The following is a 17,003-nucleotide window of genomic DNA, read 5'->3' as shown; positions in this document are numbered from 1 at the left end:
TCTGTTCTAGACTATAAAGAAAAACCATCTTTTGCAAAGATCAGTGTAAACTACTTATATATTCATAGACATAAACATATGTGCATATTTATGTGTGTGTGTGTGTATATATATATGTCTATATGTTTTTAAACCATGATTGCTGAAAAACTGCATGTAAGGCCTCACAATTGATCTCCTGGACACTCAAGTCCAACTGTCTGCTTCTATAGTGACAAAATTTGTTCAAAGGAGGTGAGACGACCCTGAACTGCCTTGTAGGGGACCCACTTGAGAAAAGTGGCCTTTGGGAAGCTGAGTCTGGTCCTCCTGATCGAGCCCAGGAAGCTCTGTCCAACATGATCTGACAGATGGCACAGCTTCTGGGCCCTTTCTGTGCGTTTTCAAGCTGCCCGCGAGTTTCTCACCTGGACCCAGTTTAGACTGCAGGGGTGTTTGGAGAGATCAGCAAGCAGGGATGGGCAACTGACAGTGACAACACCAGGGCAGTTGCTAGAGGACCCCAGCAGCTCTTGGCTCCGGAGGCAGACTGGGAAGCTGCCACAGAGAGCTCTTCCAGATGTGTCTATAGAAGCTGAGGGCCCCAGAGAGGACAGGCTCACCCAGGCCACACAGCCCATGGGCACCAGCAGTCGTGATACCTGGTCTCAGGGCTCCCAACAGGGCATTCTTTACCCTTCTTCTCTCATGACCAGCAGGGCTTTAAATCATGCAGGTGTTAATCCTTCCAGTGAATTATTAAATCTACCTTTAGAGCACTGGTTCTCAACCTTCCTAATGCTGCAGTGTATTTTCGTTGTTACAAAGGGGTCGTAACCCACAGGTTGAGAACCCTTTGTCGGCTTCTCACTGGAAAGGTGAGCCTTTTAGAGCCTTTTCTATACAGATCCAAACAGAATTCAGAGGGTGGTAGAATTGTCTACCGAGGGGTCAATTCCTTTACCCAGGAAAGCGGGAAACAAGGTGACTGGAGCACGGTCAGCAGGGTACGTATGTGTTAGATTAAAACTTAGTGACACCTGGGCGGCACCTGTGGCTCAAGGAGTAGGGCGCCGGTCCCATATGCCGGAGGTGGCGGGTTCAAACCCAGCCCCGGCCAAAAAAAAAAAAAAACTTAGTGACACCCATCTTCCCCCTTCCAATAGCCTCCCCCACCAGCTGACAGGTGACTGGTGTTCAACCTTCCTGTGTTAGCCTTTCTAAACCGTGGCCATTCATCTCGCTGCCTCCTTCTCGCTTAAGCATCCCACACATTTGTTTACTTGTCAGCTGAGTAAAGAATTGTATTTTCTGACTTAACAGCTCCTGGGGCTACTTTGGGGTCTAGAAAAATAACTTTTTATTCAACTTACTGGAAAGAGCTCAAGCTCATAGTTAGTTATAAAGCTGTTGCTTTGTAAGAGTTGTCTTGGCTGTTCTGATTTATATGGACTTGTTTGAGGAACAGAAGCCCAGCTGAATCCGTATTATGACTGAGAGATTGGCTTTGACCATTTCATCATGAGCACTTTGTATATGTTACCTTACTTGATTCTTGTAAAAAGGGAGGCAGTTGACACCACCCATCCCTCCTAACCTAGTTAGGATACCCCACCCATGCTGCTCTTAGGACTCAGAGATTCCCTAAGAGAACACATATGTGTGTGGATAATATTTACAAAATATTCTTCTTGTTAAATTTTATTATGAATATTTTGTAAATATAAAGGTGCATTTAGCTATAATTCCCCATTTTCCCTATGTACGGCAACCCTCGGGGCACCTGTAGAAGTTGGCTGCCTTCCTTCTGGTTAACTTTAGAATCACAGATCCTGAGAAGGAAACATACACTCTCTGTAGACCAGTGATTTTCAACCTGTATGCCGTGACACACTGGTGTGCCCTGAGAAGATCTTAGATGTGCCCCCAAAACTTTAAAGATAATTAAATTATTTTCAAAAGAAGTTCAAAGCATAGTAAGTATATATTTTTACTCTTTTGTTTGTTGACGTAATTTAAGTGTGCCGTAGACGTTTAGCAATAAGTTCAAGTGTGCCAGGGGATCAAAAAGTTTCCAAAACACTGGTCTAGGTCATGAGCTTCACAAAGCTGACACTGTGCCTGAAATATAGGATGTGCCCCGTAAATATCTGCTGAGTGAGTAGATACATGACCCAGTAAAGAATGTATTGTAACTCCATTTCACTTATGAGGAAGTTGAGCTCAAGCATTCACATAACTTACACCCAAGTCAAGCTCAGAAATAGCCACGGTGGGTCTTTGCAATGCAGGTCTCTCTGCAGAAGCCTGTGCTCCTCCCACACCGGGTTGGCCCTGCCGGCAGCACATGGGTTGTTGTGCCCTCCTGGTTGTCCATGAGTCAAGTGAGGTCATGAATACAACAGGCACACCGTCTTGACACTTGTTCTCCAGAAATCTTACCTCGCGTCTTCAGAGCTGCTCCTTCACTTCATTTGGGGCTGGGCCTGATGTCACTTCCCAAGAGTGGCCTTCCCTGACCTTCCACCCACATTCCTCAATATCTATCCTCTTGATATTGAAGGTGCCAAAAATGTATACACATTTCAAGAAAGGGGTAACCTGTATTAAAATTGTAACACTCGGGGCGGCGCCTGTGGCTCAAAGGAGTAGGGTGCCAGCCCCATATGCTGGAGGTGGCGGGTTCAAACCCAGCCCCGGCCAAAAGAAACTGCAAAAAAAAAAAAAAATTATAATACTCAATATGTACTAATAACAAAAGTTTACAAGAGCCTCGCCTGTTCTACTCACTGCTCTGTTTCTAGCACCTGACGAAATGCCTGGACCACAGCCTGGCAGTAGGCAGCATTCTGTAGACATGAACTTATGGGAGAGTGGGTGGGTGGATGGATGGATAAGCTCTCCATTCTGCAAGTGTCATAGACACAGCTTGAACTACCTCAGATGAAGAGAGCAAGGCAATGACTCACACAGCCAGCCGGCAGAGCAGGTGGGGACCCCGCGGCACAGGAATGGGGCCCTCTGGGTTTCTTCTCTCCATCTCTTGCCTCTATTGGTCTCTCTGTGATGATTTCACTACATCAAATGACTCTCCATACCAATGAAGCTCATGCCCAAAGATTCAGTATCACCTTCTTTTTCTTCTTTATTCTGTCCATCTATCCTTCACCCAACATTGGTTTTTAAAATCCCAGAGAAGCACTCCCATTTGCTCAATTTGGGCCACATATCACAGCCTGGACAATCCCTATGACTTGGAAGGTAGAGGCCACTCCTGACTAACCTCTGGGCCAGGTTCCCACTGTTGGAGTGGGTGGGTGCAAAGGAAGGTGCCACGGTTAGCATCCCCCATTAGAATCACTTGGTGAAAGTGGGGAGAATCAGTTCCCATTTCGTCCCAGGGTGAGGATGAAACATCAAGCAGACAAAAATGGCATCCATTCAGAAATGCTACCTATGAATTTTCAAATTCCTAATAATCATATGGCATACGTTCTTACAACAGTTACCTGTGTTGACAATTGCTTGTCTGAGCCCATTGGTTCACTTTGTATCTTCAAACCATTTCATCTCAACAGCAGCCATCAGGACTTTTCTTCTCTGTATCTGTCTTTGGAAAGGGAAGAAATTTATCCTAGGGACCTGCTTTATCTTCATCTGGTGATTATATCTGTTCCATTACTGAGCTGTCAAATTTAGCAGAGGACTGTTCTTTGGATCAAAGAATTCAAGTATTGTAATAATAACTTACAAAGAATGTTTATTAATTGCTTCATACTCACCCTAAGAGGCAGGTACTATTTGGGGTTTTTTTGTTGTTGTTGTTGGTTTTTTGTTGTTGTTGTTTTTCTTTTCAGGCAGAGTCTCACTCTGTTGCATAGCCTCACCTAACTCAGAGCAATCTCAGACTCATGAATTCAAGTGATCCTTCTGCCTCAGCCTCCTGAATAGCTAGGATTATAGGCATGCGCCACTATGCCCTGCTAGCTTTTCTGTTTTTTGGCAGAGATGGGGTCTCACTTTTTCTCAGGCTGGTCTCAAACTTCTGAGCTCAAGTAATCAACCTACCTTAGCCTCCCAGAGTACTGAGATGACAGGTGTGAGGCACCGCACCTAGCCTCGTAGGTACTACTTTTAATCCCCATTTTGTAGCTGAGAATGAGGTTCAGATAGGTAAGTCGGTCACATGGCTAGAAAGTAACAAGAGCACAACTTGGATCCTGTGGCCTAGCTCCAAAGTTTCTGGTCCCAACCACCATGAATCCCCTCTGGATATTGGGTGTAGTTATCTAATCAGTCCTTGCTTATTTTGTTTTCTTGTACCTTTTTTGGCTCACGTAGCTGGAGTCTCTGCCGTGAGAGGAGGCTATAGAGGTGAGAAAAAGCACAGAGCCAGGATCTTATATGGAGTAAGGGAGCATTTGGCCAGATTCTGTGATTCAAACTTTGCCTTCTTTCTGTGGTGTCAGCCACATAAAATTTATCTGTCAGAGTCATGTTGGCAGAAAAACACCTCAGAATCAGTGTTAACTAAAGGTAATGTAGAGATCAAATAATACAATTTCCTAACTTTACTGATGAGAAAACTGTTACCCAGAGCAAAACACAAGGCCTGAACACAATCCCATGGCTATTAATATTCTCTCTGCCACCCAGACCTTGCAGCTCTGGCCCAGGCTGCAGAGTCATGAAGATGCAGAGGGGAGACTCCAGAGGACCAATTTTGTTTAAACCCAGAGGAATCCCAGACCCGTCCTGAAGACTGTGTCTCAATTTTCATTTTGGAATAATTTTGATTCATAATTGGATTATGAATCAATTGAGAAATAGACCTAGGAATCAGAGAAGGATTAAAACATAGGTTACATTTGCTGAGTAAAGCAGGGTTTGATCTGGGCGCAACAAGGAGCTTCATAACAATTCCCACCAAGTCTGGCCTCGGAAGCCTCCAGGGCACAGAGCAGATACTCACCCAGCCAGCCACAGGGTGCAGAGAGCTGGGGAAAGACCATATCTGAACTCTGACATTTACTATGGAACTCTCCTGATAAATGAACGTGAACCAGTAACTACTGCACACTCACTGTAACCCAATCAGATCATTCACCTCCTCCCATTGAGAGAAGCCAGTAGAAGGCTAGAGGCTGCTTGTTAATTCTTCTGAGAGTATGGAAATCCCATTTTTATGACTTTAAAAATAAGAGACAGCATGATCCTCCCTCTGCCTCACGTGCCTGCTCTCTACCTGTGAGCACGTCATTCCTCAGAACACAAGAACGAGTCACAGCTCCTTGGCTTGCTCCCATCAGCCTGAAAACAGACGTTTCACGCAGTACATCCCCTCAGCCCTCCTTGCTTACTGTGTGGCACGTGAAATGTGACAGATGTTTATTACCTGTATGCCTCTCCATCTTTCTCAGGATAGGGCATGGTGCTAGAAGAGCCTACTAAAAGGTGACTTCAGATCTGTGTTAGGCCCACCCTTCTACATGGAAAGGTAGGAAGATGGAAGAATGAAGGTAAAAAGGAAAAAAAAATTAAATCCTTAACCCCCATAGCTGCCCTGTGCTGGTCAGTCTGTCTGTGCCATCTCACTGAGCTCTCAGATCAAATGGCATGAAGGTTAACCACTTCTTCAATTACTCTTGGTTTGGTTTTGTTTTCTTTTACTCTAGTGACGCTGCATCCATTCATCATTCATCCATCCAGCTATCATCCTTCCACCCATGATCCAAGATCCCTGAATGGCCTCTGATTTTATCTGGTGCCACTCTGCCCTCACCTAGGTTGTTTAGACCACGTGCCCTCCCTTTAGGCCCCCATTCCCAGTCTTCCTGCCCCTTGCTTCTTCTGTCTAGAGAGTTCTTTTCTTGGAGATCAGTCCCCCTCTCACCCTTCATGTCCCTGTATCTTGACTATCACCATCTTCCTCCTGGACTCCTGTGACTGGCTTCCCACCCACTCAAGACGTCTTCCCTGACCACTCTACCCAAGTAGACCTGCCATTATTCTTTGTCACTGCACCCTGTTCCCTTGTCTGATTTCTAACAATGAATGCGTCTTACTGTATATCTTTCTGACTTTATCACAAGCTCACTGGAAGCTGAAAAGCACTTCTGTTTTAATCACCACTGTATTAAACTCAGAACGTTTCTAGGATCCTCATATTTACCACATGTCGAATACCTTGTTTAATAAATAAGTAATGTTAGGTTCATTTTACAGATGAAGAAATTGAATCAGAAAGAGTTAGTGACTTAATGAAGCTGAAATGTTAATTACTGAATAGAAATTTGAACCCAGTGCTCTTTTCAGAACACAGCACTCTCTCCCTCAGCTGAATGTAATAAAATTAATAATGTAATAAAATTACATTTTATTAATGAAAAAGTTGAATATTGTATTCCTTCCTTCATTCAGACAACATCATAATAATGCCTTCAGGTTTACAATATGCCAGCAACTGGGATAGCTGCTGGATATACAATTGAGCAGGGTTGTTTCTGGCTCTAAAGCTTGCCTTTTAGTTTTTCAACCTCAGCACTATTGATATTTGGGACAGATAGTTCTTGTGAGTTGCAGGATGTTTAACGGTGTCTTTGCCTCTGTCCACTAGATGGCAGGAGTGCTCGCCACTGCGGGGTCAGCAGTAGTTGTCTCAGCAACAACAACAAAAAATACAAAACCTCTGTAAGTTGACCACCTGACGGACCATAACAAACTGGCTAACATACAGAGGTGGTCAACATAAGGAACTTCCATTAAGTACATGTGGTGCATGTCCAGTCTACAAAAATTAGGTTAACTGAAGGAGATAGTCAATGTGGGGATGTAGTTAACTATGAAGGTTCATCACTAAATGTCTCCTGGTAGGCGGTGTTGGGGCAGGGTCAGATTCATCCTCAGTGGAGAACCAATGATGATTTTGTTATGGTGCCCAAGCATCAAATTGTTCTAGGGGCACAGTGAATGGATGTCTGAGGGGTCTTAGTTGCTGCACTGAGCATCCAGACATGCTGATAGGTGAGCCTTGGGGCTGATGCTTAGGCCAAGTTTAGGACAAAACCAAGAGTCATTTAGATGAAAGAAGTGATGAAGGTTTCCCCAGGTAGAGTTCTCAGCATGTGCAAAGTGCTAAGTGTCAGGAAACTGCACAGAGCCCGACCTGGCTGGAGTTCTGGGGTGCTGACAGCTGGGCAGGAGCCTGGACAGAACGAGCTTGATTTTACTGTCCCATCCCCAGTCCATTTATTTGCATTTTCTACAAGTCACGTTTGGAATTGTTCACCTGCACTAAATCAAATCAGGAACTCTGGCTTTCCAAGGAAATCTGATATCAGTTCCAAAGAAGGCTTTTCTTGCAAGATCTGCAGTGGCCTCCTAGAACAAGACCTGAACTGTGCACTGGAAATCGATACGGAAAAGGCAGAAAAGAGTTTTGAGTTTCAAAGGTGAACTTTGCCTTGCATTTAACTATCCTTTAGGGTCTTGGATTTCAGGCAACGCAATTAAGAAGTAAGCCGATCATCCCCTTTGCTGCAGGAAGAATTCCATAAGCCTCTTAGGTGCAGCGGCTGCAAATAATTTGGAACTGAGGCATCTGACTTACGCCCAACGATGCACCTGAATTTCTGATGGTGTCTAAACTGTCGTCTGTGATGAATGGGGTTTAAGTGAACATGGTCTCAGCACTTTAAATGGTTAGAGGTTACAGCGAAGTATTTTAAATGCCAAAACAAGCAAATCCTAAATCCCAACACAGATAGAACCAAAGAGAGTCCTCTCCCTGTCTTTCTAAATATTCAGTAATTATAATGAAATTTCAAGTTAGGACAAAGTAGCTGCAATTAATTTTGTCTTCTTTTGTTTATTCGGAATTAAGCTTCTTGTAGACTTACTTCCTGCAGAGGTGGGGTGCAATGACAGTGTGGGATGTTTGGAGACAAGCATTTAGGAGTACAGTAAACTAATATATAAATCCCTGAAATTCACTCCATTCATGTAAATAAAAGAACAAAACATTTTTTGTGGCCAAGGAAATTGTATCCATCCTTTTCATACACGTGGTCAGCCTTGTCCTGCTTCTGTGGGAGGATTACTCACCAAGATAAGGATAACAGCCAGCGTTTCCTGCGCGCTTCCTGCATCCCGGACAGCCTGCTGAGCACCTGGCATGCTTTGCCTCATTTCACCCTTAAACATCCTTGCAAATCAAGGCTTATGGTCATTGTTTTGCTGCTGAGATCCTGAGGGCCAGACGGCATAAGTGATGTGTCCTAGGCTGTATGGTTTGTCAGGACAGGCTCACCCAGGCTAGCTTTGCCCCAATCCCATGATTTTAGCCTCTATGCTGAATATCCAGGTGTGATAAGCAGGGGGATTTGCTGGGTTCACAGATAACCAGGAAAAAGTCCCTGTCTAACTAGGACTCGATGGGGGCAGCCAGACACGGAAATGTACAGTCTCCACACAGCATGGAGCAGGCTAGCCTTCTGTGTGTGTCCACCTGAGTTCCTGCTTCGCACACTGTTTTTAACTTACTGGCCCTGATATGGTCTCTGTTCTATTAGCCATTCATCCAGCCATTCATCCATTCATCAGGAAAGCGGTTTCAAAAACTTTTACTTTGATTCAGGGAAGATGGAGCTGGATGAATATTGGAGTTTCTCTAAATTTACCCTGAGATGGTTATTCATAGGATTCCTCAGTAGAACTGGGAGAGAAGGACAGGTCTGGAAGGAGTCGGGGATAGTGAGTGCCCACTGCTCTTTCACAGAAGCATTTACTTGGTCAATCATTTGCTCATCTGTTATTTCAGGTATTTCTTAACGCCTTCTGTACGCCAGGCTGTAGGCAGCAAATGTTACAGATAGCATGTGTCATATACTCCAAACCTCCATGAAGCCCCTTAACAGATGAGGAGCTGGTGTTCAGAGAGCACGGGCAGGAGTACCCACACCCCGTCTCTGCAGCACCAACCCCAGGATCCCTGCATGCACCAAGCGGCACAGACACCAGCAGCTTCTGATGGAAACACATGGTGTCCTAACCGCACACACTCTTTGAAAAATACGTTGTCTCAAACCCATGAAGAGCTGATTCAACCAGCCACATTCTTTCATGTGCTCATTTATTCCCCAATGACGCGAGCACGTCAGTATATGTTGTGTGCCAAGCCCCTTGTGGGGTAGTGGGGAGGAAGCTGATGTGTACAAACATGCAATGTGGCTGTCTTTGGAAATCCCCATACAAAAAGGCCTTTATCCTTATGCTCACCGTGGGAAGGGCAGGGGGGAAGTTGAGAAATAGAGGGACAACATTAGTATGTACAGAGCACCTGCTATGTGTCCACCTCTGTGTCATATCCTTGACAAACATCATCTCACCATAACCAGGGGAAGCAGGGAATGTGTATCCCTATTTTACAGATGTGGTACTAAGGCTCAAAAGGTCACCCATTTGCCCAAAGTCAGCCAGATGGGAAAGATGGACCTGGCTTAAGTCAAGGTGCAACTGGCTTTTCCTACCAGGGCAACTTCATGTTGGAGTTGCTGATGTTTTTTTGCAGTAAATAACCCCCTGGCAGTATTGTGAAGCCCATGGGCCCCTTTTCACAGTAATAATTGAACCTTTAAATAAAAAGCAATGCACAGTACAAAAGAAGCTGACTACATTGAAAAAATTATCAAAACATTTAAAACTTCAAGACGTGGTCGTCTGTGTTTGTGAGGAGCTTAATGACAAGACCTAGCGGCAGGTTGGCTGTTGTCACGATACTAATGATGAGCATGAATAGTACCTGGAGATAACAAGATTCAAAACTCCGTGCTTTCTGTTGTGGGAGGACACAGGCACTGAGGGTATTACTGGGCTTTGTGACCCACATTCATCATTGAAAAAGAAGCTACATTTTAGCTAGGAGTTAGTCAATTCTAAGTGTGGAGTCTGTCTGTGGCCAGCAGAGTAAGAATTAATTCCTGCTTTATGTCCTCTGTTGTTTGGTTCTGCTCAAGGAACATTTGATAAGGATTTGTCTGAGTAAAATGACTTCCTGGGCACCAGGAGATGCTACGAAGGAGAGCTAGGAGGCCACAGGCGCAGAGGGTGGGCGTGGGGAAGGCTGACCGCGACATAGGCAATGAGCAGGTGTTTCACAGCTCTGTCTCACGTGGCCTCCACTTAAGCGTACGAGGACACTAAAGTTCAGACAAGTTACCAAACTTGCCCAAGGTGTAATAGCCAGTAAATTTTTGAGCCCCCTTAACAGGATGCGTGCTTCACCCTCCTTAATCAGACTGACTGCTTAATCAAATTCTTCAGCAGAGGAGTGCATGGTCCGCATGCTTCCTTGGAGGAGAATGTGTGAGTCTTTATGGCGGGACGGGAAATTTGAAGAGCCTGCACTGAAGGAGGAAAATTGTTCACTTTTGCTTATTTTGTAGCCAAAAGCTGGGTCTCTTGGATCGGGTTCGCCTTTCTAATCCTCGTGGTAGCAATACTAAAGGAAAGCTATTTACCCCTCTGAATGTAGATGCCATAGAAGAAAGTCCTTCTAAAGAACCAAAGCCTGTTGGCTTAAACAATAAAGAGCGTTTCCGCACCGCCTTCCGCATGAAAGCCTACGCTTTCTGGCAGAGCTCTGAAGGTAACGTGTTTCCTCTCTCCATGCCATCTCCTCCACTCCTCCCTCCTCACCTCTCCCTGTCCCTCAAGTCCACAGGGTAGCCCTCTCCCCTCCCACCCAAACCAACTTCTTCCTTCCCCTTATTCCTGTCCTTTTGGCTGGAGGTGTCTGTGATCCGCTCTCGGGAGTCGTGGAACATGAGGCTGCCATTCTAGCCATTTTTCTATTCCACCAACTCCATCACTGTCAGCCCAGATTCCTCCTGGGAGCCTCAGGACATGTCACCCTGGTTTCCAGGGGTAGCTGTGATGAGTATAGAGGTCAACTTGAAGGATGGGGAGGGTCTAGGTACAAAGTGAACTGGAGATAGAACCCCAGTGCCCCTGAGGGTAGAAAGAAGTGTTAGAAAATCATCCTGTGAGGCCCACAGGAGATATGGCCTCTTGTGCATATGCAAAGAGAAATAGCAGGAAAGCCAGTGTCTGCAGAGTCTGAGCCAAACCTTGAGTTCCATCAACCAATTAGCCTTATCCAAGACCGCTAAGGTGTGCACAATTCAGAAAGTGACCTCCCAGGGTCACCAGGAGAGAGACTGGCAGAGCAAGAATGCTAGATGTTGGCATGTGACCTCTGCTTGCTCAGAGGGGCCACTCCAGGACTGTGGAACTCACTTGGCCTCCCTTCTAGCCTCTTCCCACCCTCCGCCTGTCCCCAGCTGCATATACCTCTGACTCCGACTTCAGGAGGAGAAGATGGGCTGAACGCGGTCCCACTAGAGGACATTGCATAGTTTCACAAAGTGGGAACAAAGGCTCGAGGCTGACTAATCCAGAGGCTTAGAAGGCGATGGCTGAACAGTGACGTCCCCAGGGTGTGACTGGCCTGATTTATGCGTCTTCCTCCCAGATGCTGGGACAGGTGATCCCATGGCGGAAGACAGGGGCTACGGGAATGACTTCCCCATTGAAGACATGATCCCCACCCTGAAGGCCGCCATCCGAGCTGTCAGGTAACGCCCCTTCCTCCTGCCCACTGCCTCCCCAGGCCCAGCTGAACTCCCATGGGAGCATCTTGCAAAGGGCTCTTGGGCTTTGAGAAGGGAGCAGGAAGCCCCTGCAGTAATTCTGAGTTGGGTCCAAAGAGTACATACATACTATATGGGGGATGCTGCCTCGAGGACGATTCTGACATTAGAAGTCATTATGGTGACACTTGCTTGCCTTGTTAAAAACATGCTCCCTCCACCCTCGCAGCATTATTTCCAAATGTTTTTTCTAAGCTCTTCTCTTGCTTTAACCACCATTCAGTTTACAGGGTGTTAGGATCGGGGTGTATTGACATGGGTTTTTCTCTTACTCAAAATTATTTTTCTTCGCCTATCTTCATCCAAGTTGTCCTTTTTATTTATTTATTTATTTATTTATTTATTTAATCAGGCTGTTTCTGAGCAACTCCATGTCCCTTCAGGGGGCATCCTTACTGCTCTGGGGGGCAGCTCCCCTGTCAGCTGTCAGCGCCCCGCTTCCCAGCTGCCCAGTTCTGGTGTGTCCGGCGACCATCTGGTGGCCACATACAGCCGGGCCTGGCCTTCCCACTTGCCCAGCTTGGCTCCCAGGCTGCGGCAGCACGGGCCGGACACAGGCCGATGGACCAGCCAGTGGAAAGTTTCCTCCTAGCAAAGAGGAAGGACCCCAAGTTGTCCTTTTTCATTAACATTCCTAACAAGATAATAAATTGTAGATTTTTTGACTGTACTGGAATCCACCATGGCTATTTCTATTTCACTTTAGGATTCTGCAAGAAAATTTAAAAGTATACTACAACTTTAAAAACTTTATCAGGATATGGGCATGTAAGTGCTTTATACGGGTGACAGTGAATTCTGGAAACTAAGTTGAATCTTCTAAAAACTGGTCATGATATTTTCAGCATCATTAGCAATCCTGTAGGTCAGGGGACCAAAATGGTGTTATACTATGTAGACCTCAGCAAAACCTTTGACCTACTTTCTCATAATACAATTGCATATGACATGATGTCAATGTGGTTGATGATGACAAAACTATCTGGATAAATGACATTATTCAAAGAAAACCTAGAGGGAGTCTCTCCTGGGAAATGTCGTAGTCTGGTTTCTACCTTCTTATTTTTAGCATTTTTACTGATGCCTTAATTTAGGCATTGGCGAACTTTTTCTAGAAACGACCAAATAGGAATATTTTAGGTTTTGTGGTCCATAGGTCTTTGGTCTTTGTTGTCATTGTAACTGCACAAAAACAGCAGCAACAGTTGTGGGGATCTAGGAGAGGGAGTTCCCCTTGGCCCTCTGAAGGTTCACAAAAAAATCAACCTGCAAAAAGTAGATTAATTGGGAAAAAATGCTCACAAATATAGTTTGCGTGAGTACACAGGAGTCTTCAGAATGATGATCCAAACATTCAGGGTGGAAATTGTCCATTTTTATGCTTAGGTTCAATGAAGTACGGATAGCCATGTAGAAATATGACTGGACTAAAAGGGTATGATCCAGTGCTAATAGACTGAGTAGGAAAACCCAGCCAGCCTGACTCAGGGCTCCTCAAACTTTTTAAACAAGAGGCCAGTTCACTGTCTCTCAGACTGTTGGAGGGCCGGACTATAGTTTAAAAAAAAAAAACAAAAAACTATGAACAAATTCCTATGCACACTGCATGTATCTTATTTTGAAGTAAAAAAACAAAATGGGAACAAATACAATCACACCGCCTCATGTGGCCCGTGGGCCGTAGTTTGAGGACCCCTGATTCCCAGCCTCTCTGGAATGGGAGTCTTATATCCAACAAGCAAACAAGGTAGTTCAGATACTTTCTTTTTTGGCCAGTTTTTATACAGAAAAGCAGAGGGAAAGTTAAAGTAATATTTTTTTTTAGGTTTTATGTCTGGATTTTGAGAAAAAGGGGTTCTGGTTTCTATGATCTGCCTTGGGGAAGAGGAATTCTAGTTTCTATCACTTGGGGAAAATGGACCTGAGAATCAAGAGGGCAGGAAAAGATCAGAGAGAAACTTTTGCTTCTGAAGCCTTCATCTTGGGGTATTATTTTCTGAGCCCCAACACAGTACATAAATGAACAGGTATGGCTGATATCCAATAAAACTTTACTTCCAAAAATAAGCAGTGGGCCAGATTCGACCTGTGAACCACAGTGTGCAGACTCTTGCCTCAAGTGGAACTGTGCAAAGGGAAGGCTTCTATGAAGTAAGGAAGGATGACAAGTAAATTAGATGTTACAGTCAGCTGGCCAAAATAGTGTTTAGAAGCTGGAGCCATAAGCCGTAACAAAAGAACTTTGCACAATAAGAAAGATTTTTGCAATTGTGAGATGGCAGGTCTGGGATGGGCTGTGGCCTCCAACACTGACCTGTGATTTGGGGCTGTAACTGACACTGTGCACACAGTGGGTGCCACTTGCATGGTGGGCCTCTCAAGGAGTGTTAGCCATCCAGAGTGGCTTTATTGGTTCCCACAAAAGAAACAATAAAGGATGGAGGTGAGGGTTTGACCTCACCTCTCTGTACCAGGTGTCCCATTTTATAATGAACCAGAGAAAACTCAGGAAATGGAAACTAGTTTTTTTCTTTTTTAGGAGCTCAAAAGCAAAAGAACTAAAGAGGCTGCAGTGGATGAGATACATGGGCTGACAGATGAAGTGCATGGACCTGGTCAGCCCACAGCCTGGGTCTGAGGAGCAGCTCTGGCCTTTTTAGCCAGGGGGGTCCTGGGAAGATGCTGAAGTTCTTTCAATCACAGATGTGTCATCTACACATTGATCTATTATTAGGATAGTTCCTAAGCTCAGTGTCTCTCTGGCTTATTATGATAGTCACCTCCTTGCTATTCAAGTGGTTAAAGGGAGGGAGTCATGACGGTGAGGTACTAGCCAGCCTAACTCTGTATGGTTTGAAGGGGCAGAACCAGACCCAAAAGTTGGAAGTTCTTTACAGAAAGGTGTTTTCTCTTTGTTTCTTTTCTTCCCCTGCCCCTGAGTTTGCTAGCTTTGTATTACAATTTCCTTCATTCTCCATCCATGACACACAAAGCCTTAATTTTTGCCCTACAGAATTCTACAATTCCGTCTCTATAAAAAAAAATTCAAGGAGACTTTGAGGCCTTACGATGTGAAGGATGTGATTGAGCAGTATTCCGCGGGGCATCTCGACATGCTTTCCAGGATCAAGTACCTTCAGACGAGGTAAGATGGTCGCATCTGGAGGGACTGTGCTCTCCTGACTACTCAGGAGTCACAGCCATGTGAACCTTAGAGTTTATGATGAAAGACATCCAGAAATAATCCAAAATGCAGGGCAAATTTTTAAGAACAAAAGTGTTCATCAAACATTGGGGATGTTAATGCCCCAGCTCGAGTAGATGGTGAAGAAGCTTATTGCTGTGGCCGAGGGGAGCCCCTGGCCAGGCTGATGGACAGGAGAAGGCTCATGTTCCCCTGGATGCTGCCTGCAATGCTTTCCTTGTTGTCAACAAAATTGGGATCATCTAAACTGACTCCAATTGGCCAATTGTAAACAATTTTTTTCCCATATTAAAAATTTTCATCAAAAAAAATTCATCAGATACTGTAATAGTGAAAATATGGAAATAGCATCGATCCTTAACTAATAATTGCCACAAATTTTATTTATTTTTATTAAACTCCTAAATTAGCTACTGATATGTGTCTAATCCTTTATAACCCCCCAAACTATGGCATTACAATGTCATTTTTTCAATGAGGTGAAGCTGAAAGGACAAAGGACTCGCCCAGAATTATCCAGCTAAGTAGCTGGTAGGTGGCAGAGCTGGGAATTAAACAGGCCTAACAGTTGCCAAAGTCCCTGTTCTCTCTGAAACACGGCACTTCCTTAATTATGAGACAGTGGTTAAGAAAAAAAAATGGCACCTGATCTCATTAAAATGTTATGTAGCCACCAAGTGGTATGTAGAAAAAGTACACAATTAGATTTTTTTAAAAATTATGTGATTTGTGAATATATATAGGATATGATTAGTAATAATATACTCAGACATATGTATATATCCTTACACATACATATGTTTACATATTACATATATCACAAAGTAAATATACTCTACCTAGTCTTGAGATGTTAACTAATGTATGTATGACATTATTACAAAAATGCACACACACGTGTTTATTCAGAAATACACAGGGCACTCACACATTCTTTCACGTAGGGGCCTAGATGAAGGAAAAGGACTTCCCTCAAGGGATCTCAGTAGCTATATTGAGATGATGAGTTCATGTGTGACTTATTTTTTCCTACTTTTTAAATTTGCCAACTCTTTAATAATTTGTAAGAATATCTTTAAAAAAATGTTTTTAAATAAAGAGCTGCATGATGTCAAGATTCACTGAACAACAGTCAGTCAACCAGAATCCTATTTGCGATTCATTTTCTGATTGGTTGAAAATCCGTGAGATTTCCAATTTCCATGAATCCTCTCTGGGCCTTAGCTTCCTGAGTAATGTTTCCCCCCAGCATGGCCTGCTGAGTGAAAGGAACGTCCACTGCCGGGCTTGGGAATTAACAATGCTGTTGGGTGGGTGGTGTGGTTATACATGACCTTGCATCGTCTCTAACTGGGATATCAACTTTCACGTCCTAGCATAGCGGCAGGCACACAGTGAGTGTTCAATGCCTGCTGAACACATGTGTGAACGAATGCTGAGCCTAAGGTGCCGTTACTTATGTGAGTGTGGCTCTCTGACAGACAGAGCCAGGGAGCATGATGTCTAAGACATACCAGATTCTAAAACCATCAGCCAATCTTAATGAGCACAGAGTGGATCATCACACTGTCACAATTTTTGCTATGTTTTTGGGCAAATGTCTCTCTAGGAGTTGTAGCTAGAGGTTGACTGCCTGCAAGATGAATTGCATTTTCCTTGCCGTGTCTAGGTTGCAGTGGGCCAGAGAGAAAGGAAGGCTGATTTAGGATACAGCAGTGACTAAAGGAGGAGCAGTTGGGTTTCCAGAGAGGAGAGAGTGACCTGTGCTTCGTCTTAATGGTTTGGGGTCTGTGGTGAACCTTCAAGCCTGCTCCCACCCAAACCTGGCAGCACAATGGGAAACGTTTCTCTCCTGTTGATCCTGGCGTAGAATGAGAGCCGGGGCCTCCTGCAGAAATGGAAGCAGAAGCGGGAGCTGGGGTTGCATCTGTCCTTCCAGTGGCCAGAGAGGCTCAGGGAGCAGCAGTGATGTGCACAGTGAAAACGGAGCCTTGGCTTTTGCTGTAAAAACTCCCTAACTAGATGTTTGGATGAAGGATCAAAGAGCTGCACACATGTGACATTTCTTATGAAGAAAACAAGATGTGCACACATACTTTTGTTCAGTAGTT

General features: G+C 44.6%; 1 protein-coding gene across 1 annotated transcript in view; it reads left to right on the top strand.

The window, feature by feature from the left end:
* KCNQ3 (potassium voltage-gated channel subfamily Q member 3) overlaps window positions 1–17,003 on the top strand; it is a 310,685-nt gene that overhangs the window by 279,504 nt on the left and 14,178 nt on the right. Inside the window, exons 10-12 of the mRNA XM_053558265.1 lie at window positions 10,422–10,624; window positions 11,510–11,612; window positions 14,701–14,832. Of these exons, the coding sequence (XP_053414240.1) occupies window positions 10,422–10,624; window positions 11,510–11,612; window positions 14,701–14,832 (438 nt within the window). The remainder of the gene's footprint in view (window positions 1–10,421; window positions 10,625–11,509; window positions 11,613–14,700; window positions 14,833–17,003) is intronic.

This window comes from Nycticebus coucang, chromosome 13 (assembly GCF_027406575.1).
Source record: "Nycticebus coucang isolate mNycCou1 chromosome 13, mNycCou1.pri, whole genome shotgun sequence".
Classification (NCBI taxonomy): domain Eukaryota; kingdom Metazoa; phylum Chordata; class Mammalia; order Primates; family Lorisidae; genus Nycticebus; species Nycticebus coucang.
The sequence above is the reverse complement of the archived record's forward strand: the minus strand, read 5'-3'. Positions and strand labels throughout refer to the sequence as shown.